Source organism: Ranitomeya variabilis, chromosome 2 (genome assembly GCF_051348905.1).
Source record: "Ranitomeya variabilis isolate aRanVar5 chromosome 2, aRanVar5.hap1, whole genome shotgun sequence".
NCBI lineage: Eukaryota > Metazoa > Chordata > Amphibia > Anura > Dendrobatidae > Ranitomeya > Ranitomeya variabilis.
The window spans coordinates 1,077,118,875-1,077,142,373 of record NC_135233.1 but is presented as its reverse complement, the minus strand read 5'-3'; the positions used below and the strand labels follow the sequence as shown (position 1 = coordinate 1,077,142,373).

General features: G+C 42.8%; 1 protein-coding gene and 1 non-coding gene across 2 annotated transcripts; one reads left to right on the top strand and one right to left on the bottom strand.

Moving 5' to 3' along the window:
- Positions 1-2,702: 2,702 nt before the first annotated feature.
- LOC143810209 (cytochrome P450 2B11-like) lies at positions 2,703-15,860 on the top strand. The gene is made up of 4 exons (XM_077293082.1): positions 2,703-2,835; positions 12,294-12,478; positions 12,932-13,073; positions 15,454-15,860. Exons 1-4 carry the CDS (start codon positions 2,769-2,771, stop codon positions 15,630-15,632), a joined length of 573 nt encoding a protein of 190 aa, XP_077149197.1. The 5' UTR covers positions 2,703-2,768; the 3' UTR covers positions 15,633-15,860.
- On the bottom strand, positions 15,283-15,389 carry LOC143810726 (U6 spliceosomal RNA). Its single transcript, XR_013223160.1, has one exon. It is a non-coding gene; the product is annotated as a U6 spliceosomal RNA (small nuclear RNA).
- Positions 15,861-23,499: the final 7,639 nt, after the last annotated feature.

The following is a 23,499-nucleotide window of genomic DNA, read 5'->3' as shown; positions in this document are numbered from 1 at the left end:
GTCTTTTTGAGCTTATTAGCATGTCTGAGTTTCCTGATTGAGGGCTTGGCACAATTCCTTGCACCTGGCGATGTCTGGAGATGTCTGGCGTATTTCTCGCAAGTCACACTGTTGGTCCGTGTGTAATCCGTATTTTTCTGGCCCCATAGACTTTCATTGGCGTATTTTTTGAGCAATATGGTGACAAACGCAGCATGCTGCAATTTTCTACGGCCGTAGAGGACCGTATATTGCGGATGCGTAATATACGGCAGATAGGAGCTGGGACATAGAGATTCATTGGGCCGTGTGCAATGCGTATTTTACGGACGTAGTTTATGTGCTTATACGTCCGTAAAACTCGCTAATGTGACGCCGGCCTTAGATGGAATGGTATGCGGGTGTGACATTGCTTTTGCAGAGCCCCTGATGTATCTAAACAGTAGAAACCCCCCATAAGTGACCCCATATTGGAACTAGACCCCCAAATGAATTTATCTAGATGTGTTGTGAGAACTTTGAACCCCCAAGTGTTTCACTACAGTTTATAACGCAGAGCCATGAAAATAAAAAATATTTTTTTCTTCACAAAAATGATACTTTAGCCTCCAGTTTTGTATTTTCCTAAGGGTAACAGGTGAAATTGGACCCCAAAAGTTGTTGTCCAATTTGTCGTGAGTACGCTGATACCCCATATGTGGGGGGAACCACCGTTTGGGCACATGGCAGAGCTCGGAAGGGAAGGAGCGCCGTTTGGAATGCAGACTTAGGTGGATTGGTCTGCAGGTGTCACATTGCGTTTGCAGAGCCCCTGATGTACCTAAGCAATAGAAACCCCCCATAATTGACCCCATATTGGAAACTAGACCCTCTAAGGAACTTATCTTGATGTGTTATGAGAACTTTGAACCCCCAAGTGTTTCACTATAGTTTAAAACGCAGAACCGTGAAAATAAAAAATCATTTATTTGCCACAAAAATGATTTTTTTAGCCCCAAAATTTTTATTTTCCCAAAGGAAACAGGAGAAATAGGACCAAAAATGTTGTTGTCTAATTTTTCCCTGGGGGGTTTGATTTACTATTTATAGCGGGTTTTTATGCTTGGCTGTCACACACTAAAAGACGCTTTTTATTGCAAAAAATAGTTTTTGCATCACCACATTTTGAGAGCTATTACTTTTCCATATTTTGGCCCACAGAGTCATGTGGTCTTGTTTTTTGCGGGACGAGTTGATGTTTTTATTGGTACAATTTCAGACACATGACTTTTTTTATTCCGATTTTTCTGAAGCAGAATCAACAAAAACCAGCAATTCATGAAATTCTTTTGGGGGAGGCTTTTATACCGTTCCGCCTTTGGTAAAATTGATAAAGCAGTTTTATTCTTTGGGTCAGTGCGATTACAGCGATACCTCATTGATATCATTTTTTTTTATATTTTGGCACTATTATACAATAAAAACCATTTCATATAAAAAAAATAATTATTTTTGCATCGCTTTATTCTGAGGGCTATAACTTTTTTATTTTTTTGCTGATGATGCTGTATAGTGGCTCTTTTTTTGCGGGACAAGATGACGTTTTCAGTGGTACTGTGTTTATTTATATCCGTCTTTTTGATCGCGTGTTATTCCACTTTTTGTTCGGTGGTATGATGACAAACTTGTTTTTTGCCTCGTTTTTTATTTTTTATGGTGTTCACTGAAGGGGTTAAGTAGTGGGACATTTTTATAGGTCGGGTCGTTACGGGCGCGGCGATACTAAATATGTGTACTTTTATTGTATTTTTTTTACACAAAGGAATGTATTTATTGGAACAATATTTTTTTTTCTTTATTTAGGAATTTAAAAAAATATATTTTTACACATGTTAACTTTATTTTTTTACTTTTTTACATTGCCCAGGGTGGGACATCACTATGTAGTGTCAGATCGCGGTGATCAGCAATCTGACAGGCAGTGCTGCAGGCTTGCCGGCGCCTGCTCTCAGCAGGCACTGACAAGCCACCTCCCTGCAGGATCCGGAAGGACCCCGCGGCCATCTTGGATCTGGGCCCTTTAGGGAGGAGAACTGAGGAGACCCTCGGAACAACGTGATCACATCGCGCTGCTCTAAGAGTCTCAGGGAAGCATGCGGAGAGCCCCCTCCCTGTGCGATGCTTCCCTATACCGCTGGAACACTGCGATCTTGTTAGATCACAATGTTCTGAGGGTTAATGAGCCGGGAGTTGTCCATGACCACTCCTGGCACATAGTGCCAGATGTCAGCTGTGATAATCAGGTGACACCCGATCGCGATCGGCTGCTCTCCCCATGAGCGTGGCTGATCGCGCTGGACATACTATCCCATCTATGGGAATTAAGTCCCAGGTCACATGGGTGGGATAGTACTTCAAATGGCAGAAAGGTGTTAAATGGGTGGTGAATAAACGCATAAAAAATGCAGGTATCAGGTTTTGCTCCTTTTTTTGGGTTAAAACGTGGTTCTATTGAATAGGTCTTTCTTTTAATTCTAAACTTTATCAGCATGCACAAGAGACAAATCAAGCATGCCAAAACTGCAGCAGAAAACGCATCAAAAATGCTCCAAAAACTCAAGGAAAACATGCTTTTTCTGCAGCTTCTTTCCTGTCAGGAGATCAGGTTTTGCTGCATTACAAAAATGATGAAAATATGCCTAGTGTGAACTTACCCTAATACTCTCTTTTTCTGAAGGGAACACGAGTCCACTCAGTATTTCCACGACAAGAATCTGATTGCATTGGTAGATAATTTGTTTGTTGCTGGAATGGAGACTACCTCAACTACAATCCGATGGGGTCTTTTGCTCATGATGAAATATCCAGAAATTCAAGGTATAACTTTTTTATAATGTGGCGCCCCTAGGGGTATTTGCCACAAAAAAATAGTTATTGACACCAAATACAAATATTAAAATAGCAAGACTGCACTACCATCTCCGGCCAGAAGGGGGATCTCCAGAGACTCCCCTTGATCTATTCTGGTCTGAGAAAAAGATTGGCAGTTGGGTTGAGGAGCTGAAAGTGAGAGGTCATATAACTGAACTCCTAACAGCCCTATGACGGATTATAGGCCCGTAATACCGATAGTAGGAAAAGAGGAATAGAGAAAAAGGACATTGTGAGAACCGGGTAGCAATAACCTTTACCCAGAATAGGCGCAGAGACGGATACCGGATCCGTGGCTATATTCATTATATATAATACAGCAACCGGAAGGAAGTGAGGTGATATCAGCTTCACCAGGGTAAGACGCAGCAACAGACACAGAGTTCAGCGGTACTCCCAGAGGGGGTAAGCCGACAAAAAGGACTCAGGTTGTCCGTCGAACCAGAGCACAGAAGAGACAGATTGGGTCAGCAGCCAGTTCACAAACAGCAGCAGGGCCATACAGAAACTGCGCATAATAAGAGGTGGAAATCCTGACAGGGTCAAAGTAATTCAGAGTTCTTATACAGACTCTGGTGACAGTATTGGTGGCAAATCCCTTTTTGTTGAAGTAAATTGGTTAAACGTTTCAGCGCCTCAGTCTTTCATTTGGACAATAGCCGTCGATCCAGGATCGGGGTCATCACAGCTGAGAGGACCTGCTGCTGATCAAGTAAGTGTCTGTTCCTTCCTGATATCCCTTACACTGTGCATCGCCTGAGACCACAGCACCGGGTCAAGCCACTAGGGACATCCCTCTCAAGAGACAGACCTCATTGATCTGGTGCTGGGTACTTCGGTCTCCCGGGCGTCACTACTGGCGTCAAGATTGGGCCAGCCCGTACACCGGGTATTGTGTGCCGTAATTGGAGTCTGAAACTGTGAAAATTTGGATGAAAAATCTTGGAAATTGACTTTGTTAAAGAAAATCCCGTTCCCCATTGAAAACTATTGAAAGTGACTTTTCTCCATTGGTTATAATGGGGTAAAAATGGCCGCCATCCCCTGATGTAATCATCTCATAACCGTTAGGCACAAAACTGTTAATCGAGCTAGGTCATTACCCAAGCCCCAGTCTAACTGAAAAACTTCAAAATCCACCATCACAGAGCGTGCGGCAGTTAGAGGCAGCAGGGGGCGTGTCATTGTCATCCTGCTGCACAGAGGAACGAATCTACATTATCTAGATGGAAGCTGGGACCGGAGGGGTCTGGATTAACTAAGGGGGTACAGTATGTCGCAGCATGGAGACGCCGCAGCACCTGGCGACGCTAATGCAGCTGAAAGGCAGAGTGTCGATAGAGAGCCTGGCAGCGCAGCAGTGCAAGGAGTGGTGCCCATCATGCCGGTGTTAATGCCATTTACCCTGGGTGGCCCGTGGCTTCCAATGTATGAAGGTGAACCTAATACCCTTGACAGTTTCAGGGAAAAGATGCTGGCTCATTTTGTTATGTTCCCCGTGGGTGAAGCTCAGCGTGTTAGTCTCCTGATGATGCAGTTAAGTGGCCATGCTAAGCGAGAAGTCACGGCATTGGCAACTGATCTAAAAGGTACTGTTGAACGCATATTTGCTGGATTAAAAGCTACATTTGAAACCACTGCCAGCAGCAAAGCTAAAGTACGATTCTTTAATTGCAAACAAAAAGCTAATGAGGTCGTGAGAGATTTTGCCTTAAACCTGCAGGAAGCCCTTAAATCACTTACACTGGCTGAACCCATTTTTAACACAGGAGCTGATAATCTGCTAAGAGATCAATTTATTGAGGGACTCTACACCCCTTCTCACCGGGGGCATGTGAGCATGCTTGTTTTTAAGAACCCTGAATTGACATTTGCCCAATTAAATGAGAGCGCTATACGTCTCCAGCTGGCAGAGGCACCTCGGGATTAGGATCTCACACAACCCATGGCAGATGCACTTCAGCAACGGGGAATGCCAGTGACATCAGCTACGTCCGGTGCCAGTGCTAAGTCCCTGGGGTCCATTACTAATGAGGCTCTTCAGCAAAAGCTTGACTCTTTAACTGATGTTGTTGCTTCAATGGCTAAAACCATGCAGGAGATGAGAGAACCCAAGATGGAGTTGTCAAACCGTAGAGAGGATGTTCCATGGATGAGGTCCCGGAGATACCCGACATGGAGAGGACGACCCCGTGACCGCTACCAACCGGATGGACAGCCCATTTGCCGCCGTTGCCAGCAGCCAGGCCACTTCGCACGAAATTGTGATTTAAACGGGAATCCCCTGGGAATGCGGGCCGCTTCGCAGGAATGAATTTTCAAGGCCCAACACCCTGGCACGACAGGTACATCGGAGGACGACCCATCATCCCTATCGTGCTGGACGGAATTCCCCTCAACGCTTTGCTGGATACAGGTTCCCAGATTTCATCTATACCATATATCCTTTATAAGAGGTACTGGGCTGAGGTAGATAATGATAAAGGACCCTCTGATGTTGAACTAGATATATGGGCCAGTAATGGTAAGTTGGTACCGAAACTAGGATTCAGGGAGATGACCATAAAGATTGGTAGAGCAGAATTGAAGAAACAGGGTATAATTGTCTTTGATGTTGACCGACAGAACTGTGAACCAACAGTATTGATAGGAATGAATGTGTTAGAAAACTGCTTTTCCGAAGTTATTTCTGTCTTAAAACAAATTGCTGAAACCGCCCGATCCTGCCAGCAGAGAGTTCTACGGAGGGAAATAAAAGTATTAATGTTAAGGCAACAGATAGAAGTTGCAGGTGGAGAAATCGGCAGTGTGAGGGTGAGTGATCCAACGTCTATTGTAATCCCACCAAAAACAGAAATGCTGGTATGGTGTAGAGCGGCCATTGGTACTAAAGGACGAGACTATCAAGCCTTAATAGAACCAGCGTACACCGACAGCAGACCCACTATACTCACGGCACGAGGGGTGGTTGAGGTACACCGGGGACGGGTGCCGGTACGACTTTTGAACTGTGGAGAGGAAGAGGTCACTTTGCCAAGGTACGCTACAGTGGCAAAGTTATATACTGTTGACAACAATGCCATCACAACCGTTGAGCCCTTAGAATCGACCTGTCAGGTGGAAAATAACGGCTCAGATGGAGAATCGGAGGATTGGTGTCAACAGCTAGACGTGGGTGTAGATTCAACACCTACCCATCAAAGACAAGGGGTGTATAGATTACTGATGGAATATGAACGGGTCTTCAGTAAACACCCATTGGACTTCGGACGGATAGAAGGGGTGGAACATACAATCCCCACAGGTGACCATCCCCCGATAAAAGAAAGATATAGACCCATACCGCCCGCTCACTATCAATGCGCGAAGGACATGCTGAGAGAGATGAAACAGGCCGGGGTAATAAGAGATAGTTGTAGCCCTTGGGCGGCCCCTCTGGTGATTGTCAAAAAAAAGGACGGAACCATGAGAATGTGCGTAGACTACCGGCGGATTAATAACATCACCCATAAAGACGCCTATCCCTTGCCTAGGATAGAAGAGTCCTTGACTGCTTTGAAATCTGCTAATTATTTTGCCACCTTAGACTTAACAAGCGGGTATTGGCAAGTCCCTGTGGCTGAGAGAGATAAAGAAAAAACGGCATTCACCACACCAATGGGTCTAAGCGAATTTAATCGCATGCCGTCCGGACTCTGCAACGCATCCGGTACTTTCCAGCGACTGATGGAATGTTGCCTCGGACACAAGAACTTTGAGACCGTCCTCCTGTACCTAGATGATGTGATTGTCTACTCAAAGACTTACGAACAGCACTTAACAGACCTGGCAGAGGTGTTCGAAGCCTTACCAAGTATGGTATGAAAATCAAGCCATCCAAATGTCACCTTCTCAAGCCAAAGGTACAATACTTAGGGCACATCGTGAGTTCGGAGGGAGTAGCACCGGATCCCGAGAAAATAACTGCCATAAGGGATTGGCCAAGACCTACCAACGCAAAAGAAGTGAGGCAATTCTTGGGCTTAGTGGGTTACTATCGTAGATTTATAAAAGGATTTACCAAATTGGCAGCGCCCTTGCAAGATACTTTGATAGGGCAGACGAAGAAACCTTCAAACCGAAACCCTCCTTTTCAGTGGAACGACGAAAGAGAAGACTCCTTTGAACAACTAAAGAAGGCACTAACCAGAGAAAAAGTTCTGGCGTACCCAGATTACCATCAACCTTTCATCCTCTACACCGATGCCAGTAATGTGGGATTGGGAGCGGTGCTGTCACAAAAGCAAGAAGGTCGGGAGAAAGTCATCGCCTTTGCAAGTAGAAAACTCCGGCCTACTGAAAGAAATTTTGAAAATTATAGTTCCTTCAAATTGGAGCTACTGGCAGTAGTTTGGGCTGTGACTGAACGTTTCAAACACTATTTGACCAGTGCAGAATTTATTGTCTATACTGACAACAATCCATTGACCCACCTAGACACGGCTAAACTAGGTGCGTTAGAACAGCGATGGATAGCCCGGTTATCTAATTACAACTTCGTGATCAAGTATCGAGCAGGTCGCAAGAATGGAAATGCCGATGCCCTATCCCGGATGCCACACTTGAGAGATGTAGAAGAAGAAACGGGGGAGCTTGAAGAAATTGAACTACCAGCCTTTCATCAGCCCAAGGCAAAACATCGTCAGTCAAATACCTATCAGAAACAACAAGAAGTGAATTTTAATCCGTTAGCACACCATAGATGGGCTGACACCCAAGATAGCAATCCGGCTGTGAAGATAGTGAAGGAACTATTGACTGAGCAAAGTGCATATCCCGATGAGGATGCCCCAGAAGAGACGCATCAACTCTGGAAAGAGAGAGGCAAAATGTTCCTGTATCAAGGGAAACTCTGTAGAAGATACACCAATCCGAAAACACATGAATTGGTTCGGCAGATTATCGTGCCTAAACAAGATGTGAGGATGGTCCTCGAGGCTTACCACAATGGTGCTGGTCACTTTGGTTGGAAAAAGCTAGAAGTACTTCTGAGAGAAAGATTTTATTGGGTCGGGATGAGAAAATCAATCGAACAGTGGTGTATAAACTGTGGCCCGTGCAACCTCAGAAGGAACGATCAAAAGAGCCAAAGAGCACCACTGCAGCCCATAATCACCAAACAACCACTTGAACTGGTAGCCGTGGACCACGTGAAGTTGACACCGAGCCGGTCCGGTTATGTCTATGCCTTGACCATCGTGGACCATTATTTGCGCTTCTTGGTAGTAGTACCTGTAAAAGATCTGACTGCAAAAACAGCAGCCAAAGCGTTCCAAACGTACTTTTGTAGACCCCATGGATATCCGGAACAGGTTCTCACTGACCAGGGTACAGCCTTTGAATCAGAGATCTTCAGAGAATTCTGTAATATGTATGGTTGCAAAAAGATCCGGACGACGGCCTATCATCCGCAAACAAACGGCTTATGTGAGAAGATGAACCATATTGTGATAGACCTACTAAAGACTTTACCTGAAACAGAAAGGAATCAATGGCCAGAGAAATTGCCTGACTTGGTGGATCTGTATAATCATGTCCCGGTGAGCTCTACCAACTGCACCCCAGCTTATCTTATGCGTGCAAGACCCGGCCAATTACCAATCAATCTAGAAATGGGAATTCTGAAACCAGACGCAGAAGTTCAAGACTCCAATTGGGATGTCGTACGACAAAAGCAGTATCGCCAAGTGCAAGAGAGTGTGGAAAGAAGCCTCAAGCAAACCAGAGAAAGACAAGAGCGAACTTTCAACCAGAATGCTCTAGCAACTCCATTAAGACCGGGTGACCAAGTACTCAAGAGGAATCGTCGAACCAATAAACTGGATAATCAATGGGAAGCCGTACCCTACACAGTTTTACCAACAAGAATTGATAATCCTAAAATGTGTCTCATTAGCAAAAACGGAGGTTTAACATCTGTACTAGTGTCAAGAGACAATCTTAAATTATGTCCGGAAACGTTGAAAGAGCCAGAAGTTGTCCAGCCAGAATCAGAAGTTATTCAACCTATACAGGTTCAACCAGTAAAGGAAAAAGAGGAGGAAATGTATCACACCTGTATAGGAGACTTTCCCAAAACCCTACTAACATACCATGGTGCAGTAGTGGTTCCCATGGTGGCCTTTTATCCAACACTGAACCCAATATTAGAAGTCCCAAGACAGGAAGAGGCTGACCCCGTACTACAAGAGGTTCCAGGTCAGGAAGAACAGATTTCTGATCAGAATGATCCCATTCACGGTGGACTTGCCAACCCCATAGTGGTGGAATTATCTTTAGCAGAGAGGGCAGATACTATATCCGCAGTAGACAGTAGTACACCACATAAAGAGACACCGCTATTACGTAGATCCCAGCGTAGTACCCAGGGTCAATTACCGGCCAGGTATGCGGAATACCAACTATAAGACTACAGTCATTGTTATCGTTCTGTAACGTTTAAGCCCAGTACCTACAGAGACTTGCCTGTATGAACTTCTTGCATATTCTTGAACTTTTTATCAGCCCGGAAACACTAAATCAAAGCACCGGAAAGACTGCTTTGTGAACTTTGTTTCCTAGTACCTTCAAGTATAGAACTGTATTAATGGACGCTATTTGAAGTGACTTTTTACAGAATTCCATTTTTTTTGTGTTTCTTTGAGTGGTTTTTGTAACTTTTCATTTTTAAGAATCTGTATATATCAATTGTTATTTCAAAATGTTATCGTCCCACAGTCCCGGAGTACTGTTCTTAACTAAGGGGGAATGTGGCTCCCCTAGGGGTATTTGCCACAAAAAAATAGTTATTGACACCAAATACAAATATTAAAATAGCAAGACTGCACTACCATCTCCGGCCAGAAGGGGGAGCTCCAGAGACTCCCCTTGATCTATTCTGGTCTGAGAAAAAGATTGGCAGTTGGGTTGAGGAGCTGAAAGTGTGAGGTCGTATAACTGAACTCCTAACAGCCCTATGACGGATTATAGGCCCGTAATACCGATAGTAGGAAAAGAGGAATAGAGAAAAAGGACATTGTGAGAACCGGGTAGCAATAACCTCTACCCAGAATAGGCGCAGAGACGGATACCGGATCCGTGGATATATTCATTATATATAATACAGCAACCGGAAGGAAGTGAGGTGATATCAGCTTCACCAGGGTAAAACGCAGCAACAGACACAGAGTTCAGCGGTACTCCCAGAGGGGGTAAGCCGGTAAGCCGACAAAAAGGACTCAGGTTGTCTGTCGAACCAGAGCACAGAAGAGACAGATTGGGTCGGCAGCCAGTTCACAAACAGCAGCAGGGCCATACAGAAACTGCGCATAATAAGAGGTGGAAATCCTGACAGGGTCAAAGTAATTCAGGGTTCTTATACAGACTCCGGTGACAGTATTGGTGGCAAATCCCTTTTTGTTGAAGTAAATTGGTTAAACGTTTCAGTGCCTCAGTCTTTCATTTGGACAATAGCCGTCGATCCAGGATCGGGGTCATCACAGCTGAGAGGACCTGCTGCTGATCAAGTAAGTGTCTGTTCCTTCATGATATCCCTTACACTGTGCATCGCCTGAGACCACAGCACCGGGTCAAGCCACTAGTGACATCCTTCTCAAGAGACGGACCTCATTGATCTGGTGCTGGGTACCTCGGTCTCCCGGGCGTCACTATTGCATTTTAGTATCTTAATATATACTTACCTTGTAATGTCTTCACATCCTGCTCCATCTAGATGTGTTTGGATCCCAGAATACCAAGTGGCGGAAGTTCACCGACCGCCATATTGGGACACCCAAGTGATGGGTGTCTCAATATGGAAACTGCTGGTGGTACCAGCCTCTTGCACGGTACCAACAGCGGAACACCGTCGCAACACACACCAACACACATACTGTACACGCTGTACGCACCACACATACACAAACACTGTATACGCCTTACGCACCATACACATAAACACACTGTATACGCCGTACACAGCCTCTTGTGCGGTACCACCACCGGGATCAGCCAAATGATTCACTGACTGCCGCCATCTTTGTACAGGAAGAGCGCACGCGCAGATATAATGTGACCGCCGCTATCTGTCTGCACAAAGATGGCAGCTGTCTGATTTACTGTGCCTGCGCAAATTCCGCACAGGCGCAGTGAATCATTGGGCTGATCCCGGTGGCAGATGTGCGACGTGTCTACAGGCAGAGGATGCCGGTGACATTAAAGGGGTTTTCCCACGAGCGAAAGTTCATTTAAAAAATTGTCTGTGTCTGACTGTGTACAGAGCACACCACATCTCCTGGGCAGGAGAGGAAGCAAAAGACAATACTGACATTACAGCAGGGGATCACAGCGGATTCATTTTGTCAGGTAAAATATTTTACTGACTGTTTTTAAACAATATTTTACCTCACAAAATGTATCCTCTGCGATCTCCTGCTGTAATGTCAGGATTGTCTTTTGCTTTCTCCACTGCCCAGGAGTATGTTGTGTACACGGTCAGACACAGACAATTCGTAAAATGAACTATTGTTTGTGTGAAAACCCCTTTAAAAAGCAAATATCAATGCCAACATGGCTCCTCCTGAGAAGTATGCCAATAACAATGAAAGGAAAGCAGCAAAGGATCCACATGGGGGGAGAGATTCTCAACGCTGCAAGGCCTGCCCCTATCGTGACATTACCGCCCTCCCAATAGCATCGGGCCTCCATCTAGTTGATTATACATTTCTCTTAGGGTATGTGCACACGCTGCGGATTTTGCTGCGGATCGGCAGCATTTCCGCATCTGTGGGTCTGCAACGGTTTCCCATGAGTTGACAGTACAATGTAAATCTATGGGAAATGAAATCCGCAGTGCACATGCTGCGGAAAAAAACACACGCAAACGCAGCGGTTTATATTCCGCAGCATGTCAATTCTTTGTGCAGATTCCGCAGCAGGTTTACACCTGCTCCAATAGGAAACTGCAGGTGTAAACCCGCAGAGGAAACCGCAATAGAAACCGTGATAAATCCGCAGTAAAAACCGCAGCGTGGGCACATACCCTTAAAGTGTCCCTGCTCTTTTGCTCACCTGTCTGGTTTTATATGGATAGAGAAAGACATAAGTTGGACTTTTCTTTTGTGCAGTAAGCTCAGCAGGAATTTTATCGAACACCTGACCATCATGGCTAAAGCCGTGCCCTGGTCATCACCAATCGGAGTTTCTCGAAAGTTACCCTCAGCCTCTCAGAGAGCCATTACAAGGCAGGCTGACGCTTATGGTCTTGCTCAGTTGTCTTTTTTTTCACATATGTGTTCCAGTTTTTTATGGATACAATATATAGTATTATGGTCTATATGGGTTTCACATGTTTTTTCTCGTATTAATTTCATTCTTTTCTCTGACAGAAAAAGTCCAGAATGAAATTGAAGCCGTGATCGGATCGTCTCAGCCTCAAATAGAACATAGGACAAAAATGCCGTATACAAACGCCGTCATACACGAAGTTCAGAGGTTCGGTGACATCGCCCCGTCTAGTGTATCACATGTAGCGTCTCATGATGTCACATTCAGGGGATATTTTCTGCCAAAGGTAAGGAAAATGTTTTTCGTGTGCTATATTTTAGATGAAATATTGACATGGACATCTGTTCAGAAAAGACACCTTTTTCTTTTTTTTTTAAAGCTTCAATCAATTCAAAACTTGGAAAGTCTCATAGAAGAATGTACTAAACTGAAACATAATTTCGACCACTAGGGGGCGATTGAATGCTATGTATTATCCACAAGTAAATATCACACACAGTTCTGCTTAACAGCACACCATGTGGTCAGACTTGGTATTGTAAGTAAACCAGTGTTCTGTTTTAACACATTTTCAGACTTCTCCATTATTGTACAGCATGGGCATCAACGCATGAGAGTGGTAACACAGTATGTGTAAAATATATTAATAGATACTGTAGATAGATTATATCTATTATCTATCAATTTCAGAGGTAAGGAATGGATGTAAATTTGCTGACTCTACCTCTTTCTTTCTCAGGGCACTATAGTTATGCCATTGCTTCACTCCGTATTGAAAGGTAAAGCTTACTTCAAGAAGCCTGAAGAGTTTTATCCTGAACACTTTCTTGACTCTGATGGAAATTTGAAGAAAAGTGAGGCCTTCATACCATTCTCAATAGGTAAAGCTGGACCATGGGTCAGTAGAAAAAAAAGTCAATGCGGGGTCATAAATGGAAGCTGTCTATAATAAAGCCCTCCACCTACCATGTGGTGCTTAAAATAAAAGTTTTCTTATGCCAAATTTATACCTGTTTCAGATTTAGTTAATATTTTACATTAATATTTTAAAGCCAGAATCTGTAGTGGATGCAAATATAGGACAGGTCGTCAACATGTTAGTCTTTGTTCAGACCTCAAACCATATTCCAAAATGTATTCAGACTCCAAACTCCCCAGACCTTTTTTACTAATAAAACCTAGAACCTAGATCAAAACTGGGAATATATTCATACCTTAGACCAGTGTTCCCCAACTCCAGTCCTCAAGAGCCACCAACAAGTAGTGTTTTCAGGATATCTTTAGTATTGTCCAGGTGATGGAATTATCACCTCTTCAATACTCGGGAAATCCTGAAATCACGACCTCTCGGTGGCTCTTGAGGACTGGAGTTTGGGAATACTGCCTTAGACCAAACCCTTACATTTCTTTAGACCCCAGACCAAACCCCTAAACTTAGTCATTTTACTTGTGTATATAGCACCAACATATTCCGCAGCGCTTTACATAATCATCACTGTCCCCATTGGGGACATTCCCTATCAGTATGTATTTAGAGTGTGGAAGGAAACCGGAGAACCCAGAGTAAACCTACGCAACCACGGGGAGAACATACAAAATCCTTACAGATGTTGTCCTTGGTGGGATTTGAACCCAGGACCCCAGTGCTGCAAGTGATAACCACTGACCCACCGTACATGTATGCATCAAACCCAATAACACAAATGATTCCAAAAACAAAACATGCTTATAGTCTTCCAATACCCCCGATCACTTGGGCTTCACATGAGTTCTGGATGCCGGAACACATAGATACGTGAAGCCGATAGCATCAGGACGCTGATTTTGCCATGGCACATTTCATTATGAGGCTATACTAGTCCATCACCCAGTACAATGACTCCTGGATCTAAAGATAGGATCGGGAGCAAAGAATATAAGTATTCACGGCCATTATATATTGGAATAAGCTAATAGACATCAAACAATAAAAAAAATGCTAATCAAAAAGTGCCACACTTGCTTAGGGTTGGTCTTGTCACTTTCCCTCAGACCAAGGATGGATTTGTACTCACTGCACCAACGACTAACAACGACGATCAACTATAAAAAAAAATCAAACTCTTGAAAAGGTGAAGCAGTAAAACAAACTGCTGGTCCAATATAAAAGCAACATTTTTGGGGGATCACACATATCTCGGGATGAGGTTTAGATGAGAACAATAGACGATGGCATTTGACAAGGTTTGAAGACTCATCTCATTAACCCATCTCTAGTTAAAGGAATAATACAGTTTCATAATTCCAAATTCAAGGGGTTATCCGATACTCTGATGACTCCTCCTTAAACACTTCTTAAATACTACGCTTCTCAATGTAAAATAATAATACCCTGCACTCAACTTGTGTAACGGCACTGTTCTGGCAATGTCTCCTGAGACTCCCATGCAATCGTTATGCTAGGTGAGCGCCGCAACAAATCTGCAGCCATTATTGGGCTTAAATGCTCACACGTTCCCCCGATATCCAAAGTTCATCGAAAGGAAGTGGAAGCGCGGTAGGTCAAATTTGGCTGCTGATTGGCAGCAGGGCACGCGCGGCTTAACAGTATCATGTAATCCTCTGGAGATTTGGAACAGTGTCGATACAGGAGTGGAATATTGTGTGTTTGTATTTTACAAGCGGATTTCAGTATTTATGAAAGAGTTGAGAAAGTAGTGGACAACCCCTTAAATTAATATAAATGCATTATTTGTCAGTACTCAGCAATCAATGAATACATTGACACAAGCAAAAAAATCTGAGATATGTAGTTAACATTTTTTGTGCAAAAAACATGTGATCCTCCAGCGATACGGAGACCTCAAATGGAGGGACACTAACTTTTATAACTCATTTCTTCTCGTACCCAATTAAGCCTCAAATAAGCTGAGGAGGAAATAGGATCTGGCTTAATTATAATAAAACACCTGTCTGGGAAAGATAGGTGAATAAGGGTAGACCGCCTGGCCTGCACAATGGAGAAGAAGAGGAGGAATTCATGAGAAAAATGGATTGAAAAATTAGTTCACTTTTGAAATGTTTTATTTTTTTAGCATCACCATTTTTTTTTTTTTTATGGAACGCTTCACGAATTTGCGTGTCATCCTTGCGCAGGGGCCATGCTAATCTTCTCTGTATCGTTCCAATTTTAGTATATGTGCTGCCGAAGCAAGCACAGCATCACCATTTTGAACCCTTTCAAATATTATGGTTCTAATATTTTTCCATTTGTACTTTTAGGTAAGAGAAGCTGTGCTGGTGAGACCTTGGCTAAAATGGAGCTGTTTATATTCTTCACAACATTGCTACAAAATTTCACATTTGAAGCCCCATCTGGGGCTAAACTGGATCTTATCCCTGGAGTTGGGTCTACAAATTCCCCCAAACCATATGCAATTTGTTCGATTCCACGTAGATAAAGTTGATTTTTTGGTTGAAGGAACTTATACGCTGTGTTATGGCGTAGAGTCTGTGGGGCAGAGCATGACACAGGGAATCTCTCTTTGGTGTTCTTTGAATTTTGTGTCAGGTTCCTCCCCTCATCAATGAGTGTATTACTTATGTCTCATGTAATAAATGATGGATTTTCAAAGCAATAATTTAATTGGACACCTGTAGTGCCAATGATGTCATAGAATTAATGAAATGTGGTCTTGTTTCACTTGCAAGCATCAAACACATCCCTTCCTACCAGTGTCAGACAGATGATACTTTTTATAGTGCCCTTCAAATAATAAAACTAAAAGAAGCTACATTGACCTCTCTTGGCAGCAGCACCTACCAATTTAAAATTCTAAACCATATGCTGTCTTGACAACTAATTCCAAGTATTTTGGGCGTGCTCGTAGATTATATTTGAGTCCACGTAGCTGCATGATTTGCGGCTGCTGGACAGCCTGATTACATGTGAGGATTGCCTAGTTGCTAGGGAATCCCCACATGTATTCACGCTGTCTACCAGCCGCAAATCATACAGCTGCAGGAACTCAAACATAATCTAAGAGCACGCCCAAGATACTCGGAGAACACCCAAGCATGCTCGGAAAACTCGCGTAACGAGCACACTCGCTCATCACTTTTGCCTACAAGACATTAGTCACCCATATAAAAATGGTGGCAGCTTAGAATGCAGGGTATCATTTTCATCCCTGTAATGACCTTGAAAATAAACATAGCATAAAGGAAGTAACCTTGTAATTCTACCCTGACCCGTATATGCCCAAGGATGTACGGCATTCACTTACAGTACATGAAAAGGCTATAGTTATACAAATGCAAAGATAGCTTTTGGAACAAGGTCCTGGAATCAAAGGAGGAATAATGACCCCTCTGCCAAACAACATTGTAGGTGAAGCCATGTAACAGATGTCACATTTAGGTCCGGAACAGAATTTTGAGTGACTTGCAAGTTTACATTTCGATATCCTGGAGTAGCTGTGACTGACAACATTTGAAAGAGATGGAATAAATGCCTTATGAGTAGGTCAAAAGGATCCCATGCACGTTAAACTAATGTTGGCCGAGCTGGCGGAAATCAATGACATTATTATTATTTATTTATATAGCACCATTAATTCCATGGTGCTGTACATTAGACGGGGTTACATCAAAATACAAATATCATTACAGCAAACAAAACTAACAATGACAGACTGATACAGGGGTAAGAGGCCCCTACCCTTGTGGGCTTACATTCTACAGGATTGTGGGGAAGGAGACAGCAGGTGAAGGGTTGCAGTAGCAGTCTGAGTTAGTTCAGATTAGTCCACATTGAGATAAGGAAGCAATAGAAGAAGGAGGGTATGGCTAATAGATACTCTGGGATTCTGGAGAGCAGAGAGGTGACATCTGGGCCAGAGAGGTAGATCTGAGTGCCATCAGCATATGGATGGTACTGGAAGCCATATGACTTTATGAGTTGTCCCATGCAAAGGGTATAGATTGGGAAGAAAAGGGGTCCTAGGACAGAGCCTTGGTGAGATGAAGAGGTAGTATGGGAGTAGGAAACGCTAAATGTGCGGTTGGTAAAGTATGAGGAGATCCAGGATAGGGCAAGGTCTTTGACATCAAAGGAAGAGAGGATCTGTAGTAGGTGGCAGTGGTCAACTGTGTCGAAGGCAGAGGACAGGTCTAGAAGGAGGAGTATAGAGAATTTTGTGTTAGCTTTGGCTGTAAGTCATTCGTAAGTTTAGCCAGGGCAGTCTCAGTGGACTGGTGGGGACGGAAGCCAGATTGTAGGTTGTCAAAGAGAGAGTTAGATGCAAGGTGAGAGGAAAGTTCAGCATGGACGTGCTGCTCAGGGAGTTTGGAAGCAAATGGAAGCAAAGATATGGGGCGATAGCTGGACATAGCAGGTCATGGATGCCTTTTTGAGGATAGGTGTGATTGTGGCATGTTTGAAAGCAAAGGGGAAGTTACAAGAAGTTAGTGATAGATTGAAGAGATGGGTTAGGGATGGGATTAGTGTAGTGGTGAGACATTCTAACGTATATGGGATTCTTATGAAGGAAGACGGATGTCGGGGGATGGAAGGATTCAGTATGTCTAATTTCAGTCCGCTGATCCTTTGTTATCTAGAGATAAGTCACCCCCAGTGACTGTCAGTGGCTTTCACATAAATAATACATGAGAACCTGCATATGGGATAGTCGAGGAAGATAGGCGTTGGCCGACAGCTATCTAAAGTGTATGGGGAGGCTTAAGAAGGTTTACCTGTAACTTATGGGTTAGCTATCACTCATCTATATATATAATTGTCTAAGGGTTTTTCCGTCTGTCTGTCTGTCTGTCTGTCTTTCTGTCTGTCTGTCTGTCTTTCTGTCTGTCTGTCTGTCCTGGAAATCTCGCGTCTCTGATTGGTCGAGGCCGCCAGGCCTCGACCACTCAGCGACGGGCACAGTATCAACGTAGGTCATAATGGTTGCCATGGCGACGATGATGTCCTAAAGGTTGCCTCGACCAATCAGCGACGGGCACAGTCTGCCGCGAATTCTGGAATCATCATTATCCATATACTACGGAGACATGCATATTCTAGAATACCCGATGCGTTAGAATCGGGCCACAATCTAGTTATCTATAAAAGAAGATTTTCTGAGCATTTCACTTTATCCCTATAGACTTTCAAATATGGATGCTCAAGACCAGTAGCACAGCTACTGAAGGGAACATATGGTCATTAGCCCTGGGCTCCTGACTGCATTGGCGTGTACAGCACACCCGTACAGTTATGCTCTATGGTAGAAGAGGGAGAAATGGTATCCCTACCACTACCAATCCCCACTCTGTAGTCTGCAGGTCACTATGGTATGCAGAATGAGAGTTACACACTGGATGAGTCCTGGGTGAAGCGACGTGATAACATCATTGTGCCGAAAATCTGATGACCTGTGCATTCAGCATGGGGGCTATTGTAGAGGCATAATACAGTGTGGGAGCTACATTAGGGACCTCATACAGTGTTAGAGCTACAGTGGGGACATCATACAGCGTGGGACCGCTGTGGGACCATTATACAAAGCTAGGTCATTATTCTGTGTATAGGAAGCTGTAGTGGGCATAATTCTGTTTATAGGGGGCTGAGGGTCCTTCATACTATGTACAAAGGAACTGTGGGCCCATCATACTGCATATAGGGGAACTGTGGGCAGAATATACTGTACATAGTGGAGCTGTTGAACTATCATGCTGTGTATAGATGAGCTGTGGGCGCATCATACTCTGTATAGAGCAGAGGTCACCAATAGAGATGGGTAAACCCGAACAGCAAAGTTCGGGTCCTGAACACAACATCTAGTGTTTTGGCATGGATTTCCCGAAGAAGTCCGTGTTACTGTTCCTGGTCAGCACCGTGAACATCAGGAGTGTCCCACATTGTCACCTGCATGACAGCGTGAGATATACTGGTGGCTCTAATCGACGGTAACACAGGCACAGTATTATGGTTTCTTATTATTTTTTATTTTTTCTATAGATAACATGGGTATCAATGGATTAGGTGTAAAGGTAACTTTAACTGTGCCTTTTTATTTCTAATAATGGAGTCTGTGTCATTATTTTAATTAAAGTATTTTTATTCCGGCTATGGAGTTAGTAATGGGGATGTCTTATAGATGCCTCTCCATTAATAACCTGTGGGATTGATGTCAGTGGCCATAAAACAGCTGACATCAACCCCACAAACAATACCCCACTTGCCACCACACCAGAGTAAGTGAGAAGAGCTGGGTAAAGCATCAGATCTGGTGCACATAATACATGCACATTTTCTGGGGCAGTTGCAGGCTGCTATTTTTAGGCTGGGGGGGGCAATATCCATAGCTGTTGGGGGGATCCCACATCTCTTCTTATATTTATTTATTTAAATAATTAAAAAAACAGCAAGGGACCACTATATTCATAATAACCAGCCATGGTTTAGTTAAATAATAACAAACCAGATAATGATAAAGGGGGCCCATCATAATGTGTTTGGAGAGCTGTAGGCCAATCATCCTTTATATAGAGGAACTATGGGTCAATCACACTATATATAGTGGAGCTGTGTGCCCATCATACTTTGTGCAAGGCAGCATCGAGGGGTATCATACTATATATGATTATATGATACCTCCCAATATATCATACTGTGGGCTCATCATACGGTACATAATGGAACTTTGGGAAGGGGACAGTGCTACAAATGTTGGAAATCAAATGTATGTTTGTTATATATTCTGCAGATTAATCATTGCTAGAATAGGTTTTCATGGAGGTTTGTGACAGTTGGAAAAACATTAATGATTTCATCAGTAAGAAGGTCAGCTGCAAGTCACCTTCTATAATTGTACAATAATCTCTTATAGGCAGGACTAGTTCCCCTATAGCCACAATTAGGGTACACCTTTGTAGTTGTAGCAACCTGGTTAGGGGTCCTCTCAGATATTTCACCTCTGCCCAAGACAATAATTACTGCCAAACCCTTCTATGGTCCAAAAGACAACAGAACCTGGACTAAGAGGAAATCTCTGTACAAAAATTGTATTCCAAATCACAGCTGACCTCTGGGCTTCCCTGAAGGAGGACAGTTTCTGGTCACCTCCTTGTCAATGGGGTCTAACAAATAGGTCATCATGTCTAAATCAAAGACCTCATTAAATTGGTGATTTTTTTTTCTTAATATCTTATAATATTCTCAATAATAGAATCCCCTTTAAGAGCTAACAGCTTATCTATGGCTTACAGGACGGCAAGTTGTTTTTCTTGTGAAGACCAAATACATCAGTATAAATTGCATAATCCAGCAGGTAAAAGGTGAGCGACATCTACTTGTAGAGAAAAGGTGAGACAACATTAGATGTCGGAAGTCCGTTGGGATTAGTTCTGGTAGAGTAAAGGTGAAACTTGTGGGTTATAGCTACACGGAATGTAAACAGATAATTCTATAACTTAGGTAAAAAGGACAATAAAACTCATGTGTCACTTTCATTTGCCTACTTTAAATGTGATAATAGTCACTACAAAATAATAAGAATTATAGGCATAACTTTCCCTATAAAAGCACACAACAAACATACAGCATCTACAACAACTAGGCAGGCTAACATTAGTCAAGCACACATGATGCTACATATTTACTGACATAAGCATATTTACTAATCTGTATATATGCAAATACAGCTATAAATATATCCAATAATCCTACTTTTGATATAGCGAGACAGATCAAACAATTGGTGACATATTATCAGCAACTGGTAACCATTGACCAACAACTGGGAGATTTTTTGATTAATACACAACCGGTCATTCTGTTTTTTTATTCAATCCCGAAAATTCATAAAAACTTGTCTAGACCTCGTGGGAGACCAGTAGTTGCTTCCACCAATTCAATCCTGCCACCTTTAGCAATGAGATTAGACAAAATTCTATCTCCAATTGTCCCTAACATGAAATCTTATTTAAAGGACACTACACATTTTTTTGCGAATACTTAAAGATATGGGCCCCCTCCCCACAGAGTGTCTATTGGTAACCATGAATGTTACAAGTTTACATGCCAACATTGGTCACTAAGAAGGTATTTAATCGGTGATCAGATTCATTACAACATATGCTTACTTTACAGACAACCAATTACAATTTTGTAAAGACCTGCTTAAATTGATTCTTACTAAAAATTTACTTTTGTTTGAGGACCAGTACTATATGCAAAGGAAAGGTACAGCAATGGGGTCCAATGTTGCGCCCTCGTATGCAAATATATTCAAGGATTTTTTTGAGACAACCTTTACGTACTGTCATCCTCAGTTTTTATCTAATGTGATATTTTGGAAATGTTTTATTGACGATGTGTTCCTAATTTGGACTGGTAGTGTTGAGACCCTACTTCACTTTCATGGGGATTTGAATTCTAGTACACCTGGCATCACCTTTTCTATTCAACACAGTAATCATTCCATTAACTTTTTGGATACACTAGTTATTATACAGACAGTGGGTATGGTGGAAACTGACTTATGTGTCAAACCTACTGACATAAACAGTCTACTTCTATATACAAGTAGCCATCCCCAACATATCAAAAGAGCATTACCAAAATCTCAGCCTGACAGAATAAATAGAATTGTTTCAAATCCAGCTAACCGCTGCCTGAGACATAGTGAGATGGACAGGAAATTTCAAGACAGGGGCTATCCATCCATAACCCGCAGCAAAAAAGAGGGGACAATTCCTTCTCCGCTGGAATGTACAGCTCCTAGGATTGCTTTTGTAAACATGCTTCATCCCTTTAAACAACGTATTCACCAGTGTATATTGAAACATCGTAATATTTAACAAAACTCTTATCCCAATATTCTGGAGTTTAACACGAGACCCATTATTTGTAATAAAAGGTCAGACAACATAAGAAATCATCTTGTAAGGGCAGATGTTGGCCCCTCAAATACCACACTAAAACAAAGAGTTTTCGGTACTCCACGCAATGGGACCTTCCTGTGTCTGGGATGCTTGCAGTGCTCTAATATTTCCAAAGGTGACTCATTCACACATCCACGTTCGGGTCGCAGATTCCCAATTAAAAGACATTTTACTTGTGAGTCTTCATATGTAGTGTATCTAATCAAGTACCCATGCGGTCTCGTATATGTTGGTGAAACCACTCAACATATCCGGGACCGCATATCTCAGCACAAATCAACATTTAAGTGTGGACGTATTTTGTTGCCAAACCCTGCCCACTTTTCCCCAAATAATCATACCATTGCTCAACTTAAATATCAAGTTATAGATTGGGTTCCTTTAAACAGAGTAGAGGGTGATAGGGTTAATAAACTAAAGGTACGTGAAGCTTATTGGATACATACACTGCAGACACTTTTTCCACTAGGTCTAAATAGGGAATACGAAGTTATGTACTGAGTCAAAATAGAGCAGTAATACACTAATGTATAGACCCTTAACTATGTGTTTCGACATAATACTTTCACAAAATTGTCTATAGGTATTGTTATCTTAATATATAATATGGATGTTACATTTATATCATCATTTATATAAGATTTATTCCTTATTTATATGCTGTCCTACAGGTTCGTTCATTTGCATACTTCTTAAATGATGATTGACATGTATAGTTCGGTGTTGAGTCTTGTGATGGATGTGACACCAGTGTAAATATATATGTGTGTGTATATATTTGCTGGTAATCTAGATTATGTTTATTTTGTCATGGATTTTTATCCATATACAGTATATCTACTTTTTCTTTGTATATGATGTAAGACTTAAGATTGAGAGATTTTAATCAATTTGCTCATGTCGTTACAGATATAGGTATTTCTTGATAAAAGCTTAAACAAGCCGAAACATTGATTTATAGACCTTATTCACCTACACTGTTTGGCTACCGAGTGTTGGACACGTAATGAAGTACCGTATATACTTGAGTATAAGCCGAGATTTTCAGCTTACTTTTTTGGGCTGAAGGTCCCCTTCTCGGCTTATACTCGAGTCATACCCAGGGGTCAGCAGGGGAGGGGGAGCGGGGGCTGTCTAATAATACTCACCTACTCCTGGCGCGGTAACTGCAGGTCCCTGCTTCCCAGGACTGCAGTTTCTTCCTGTAGTGAGTGGTCACATGGTACCACTCATTACAGTAATGAATATGCAGCCCCACCTCCCATAGGGGTGGAGCCGCATATTCATTACTGTAATGAGCGGTAACAGTGACCGCTCACTACAGGAAGAAAATGCAGCACCGGGGAACAGACGTGAAGTGACCTCACCGGGAGCAGGTGAGTATGA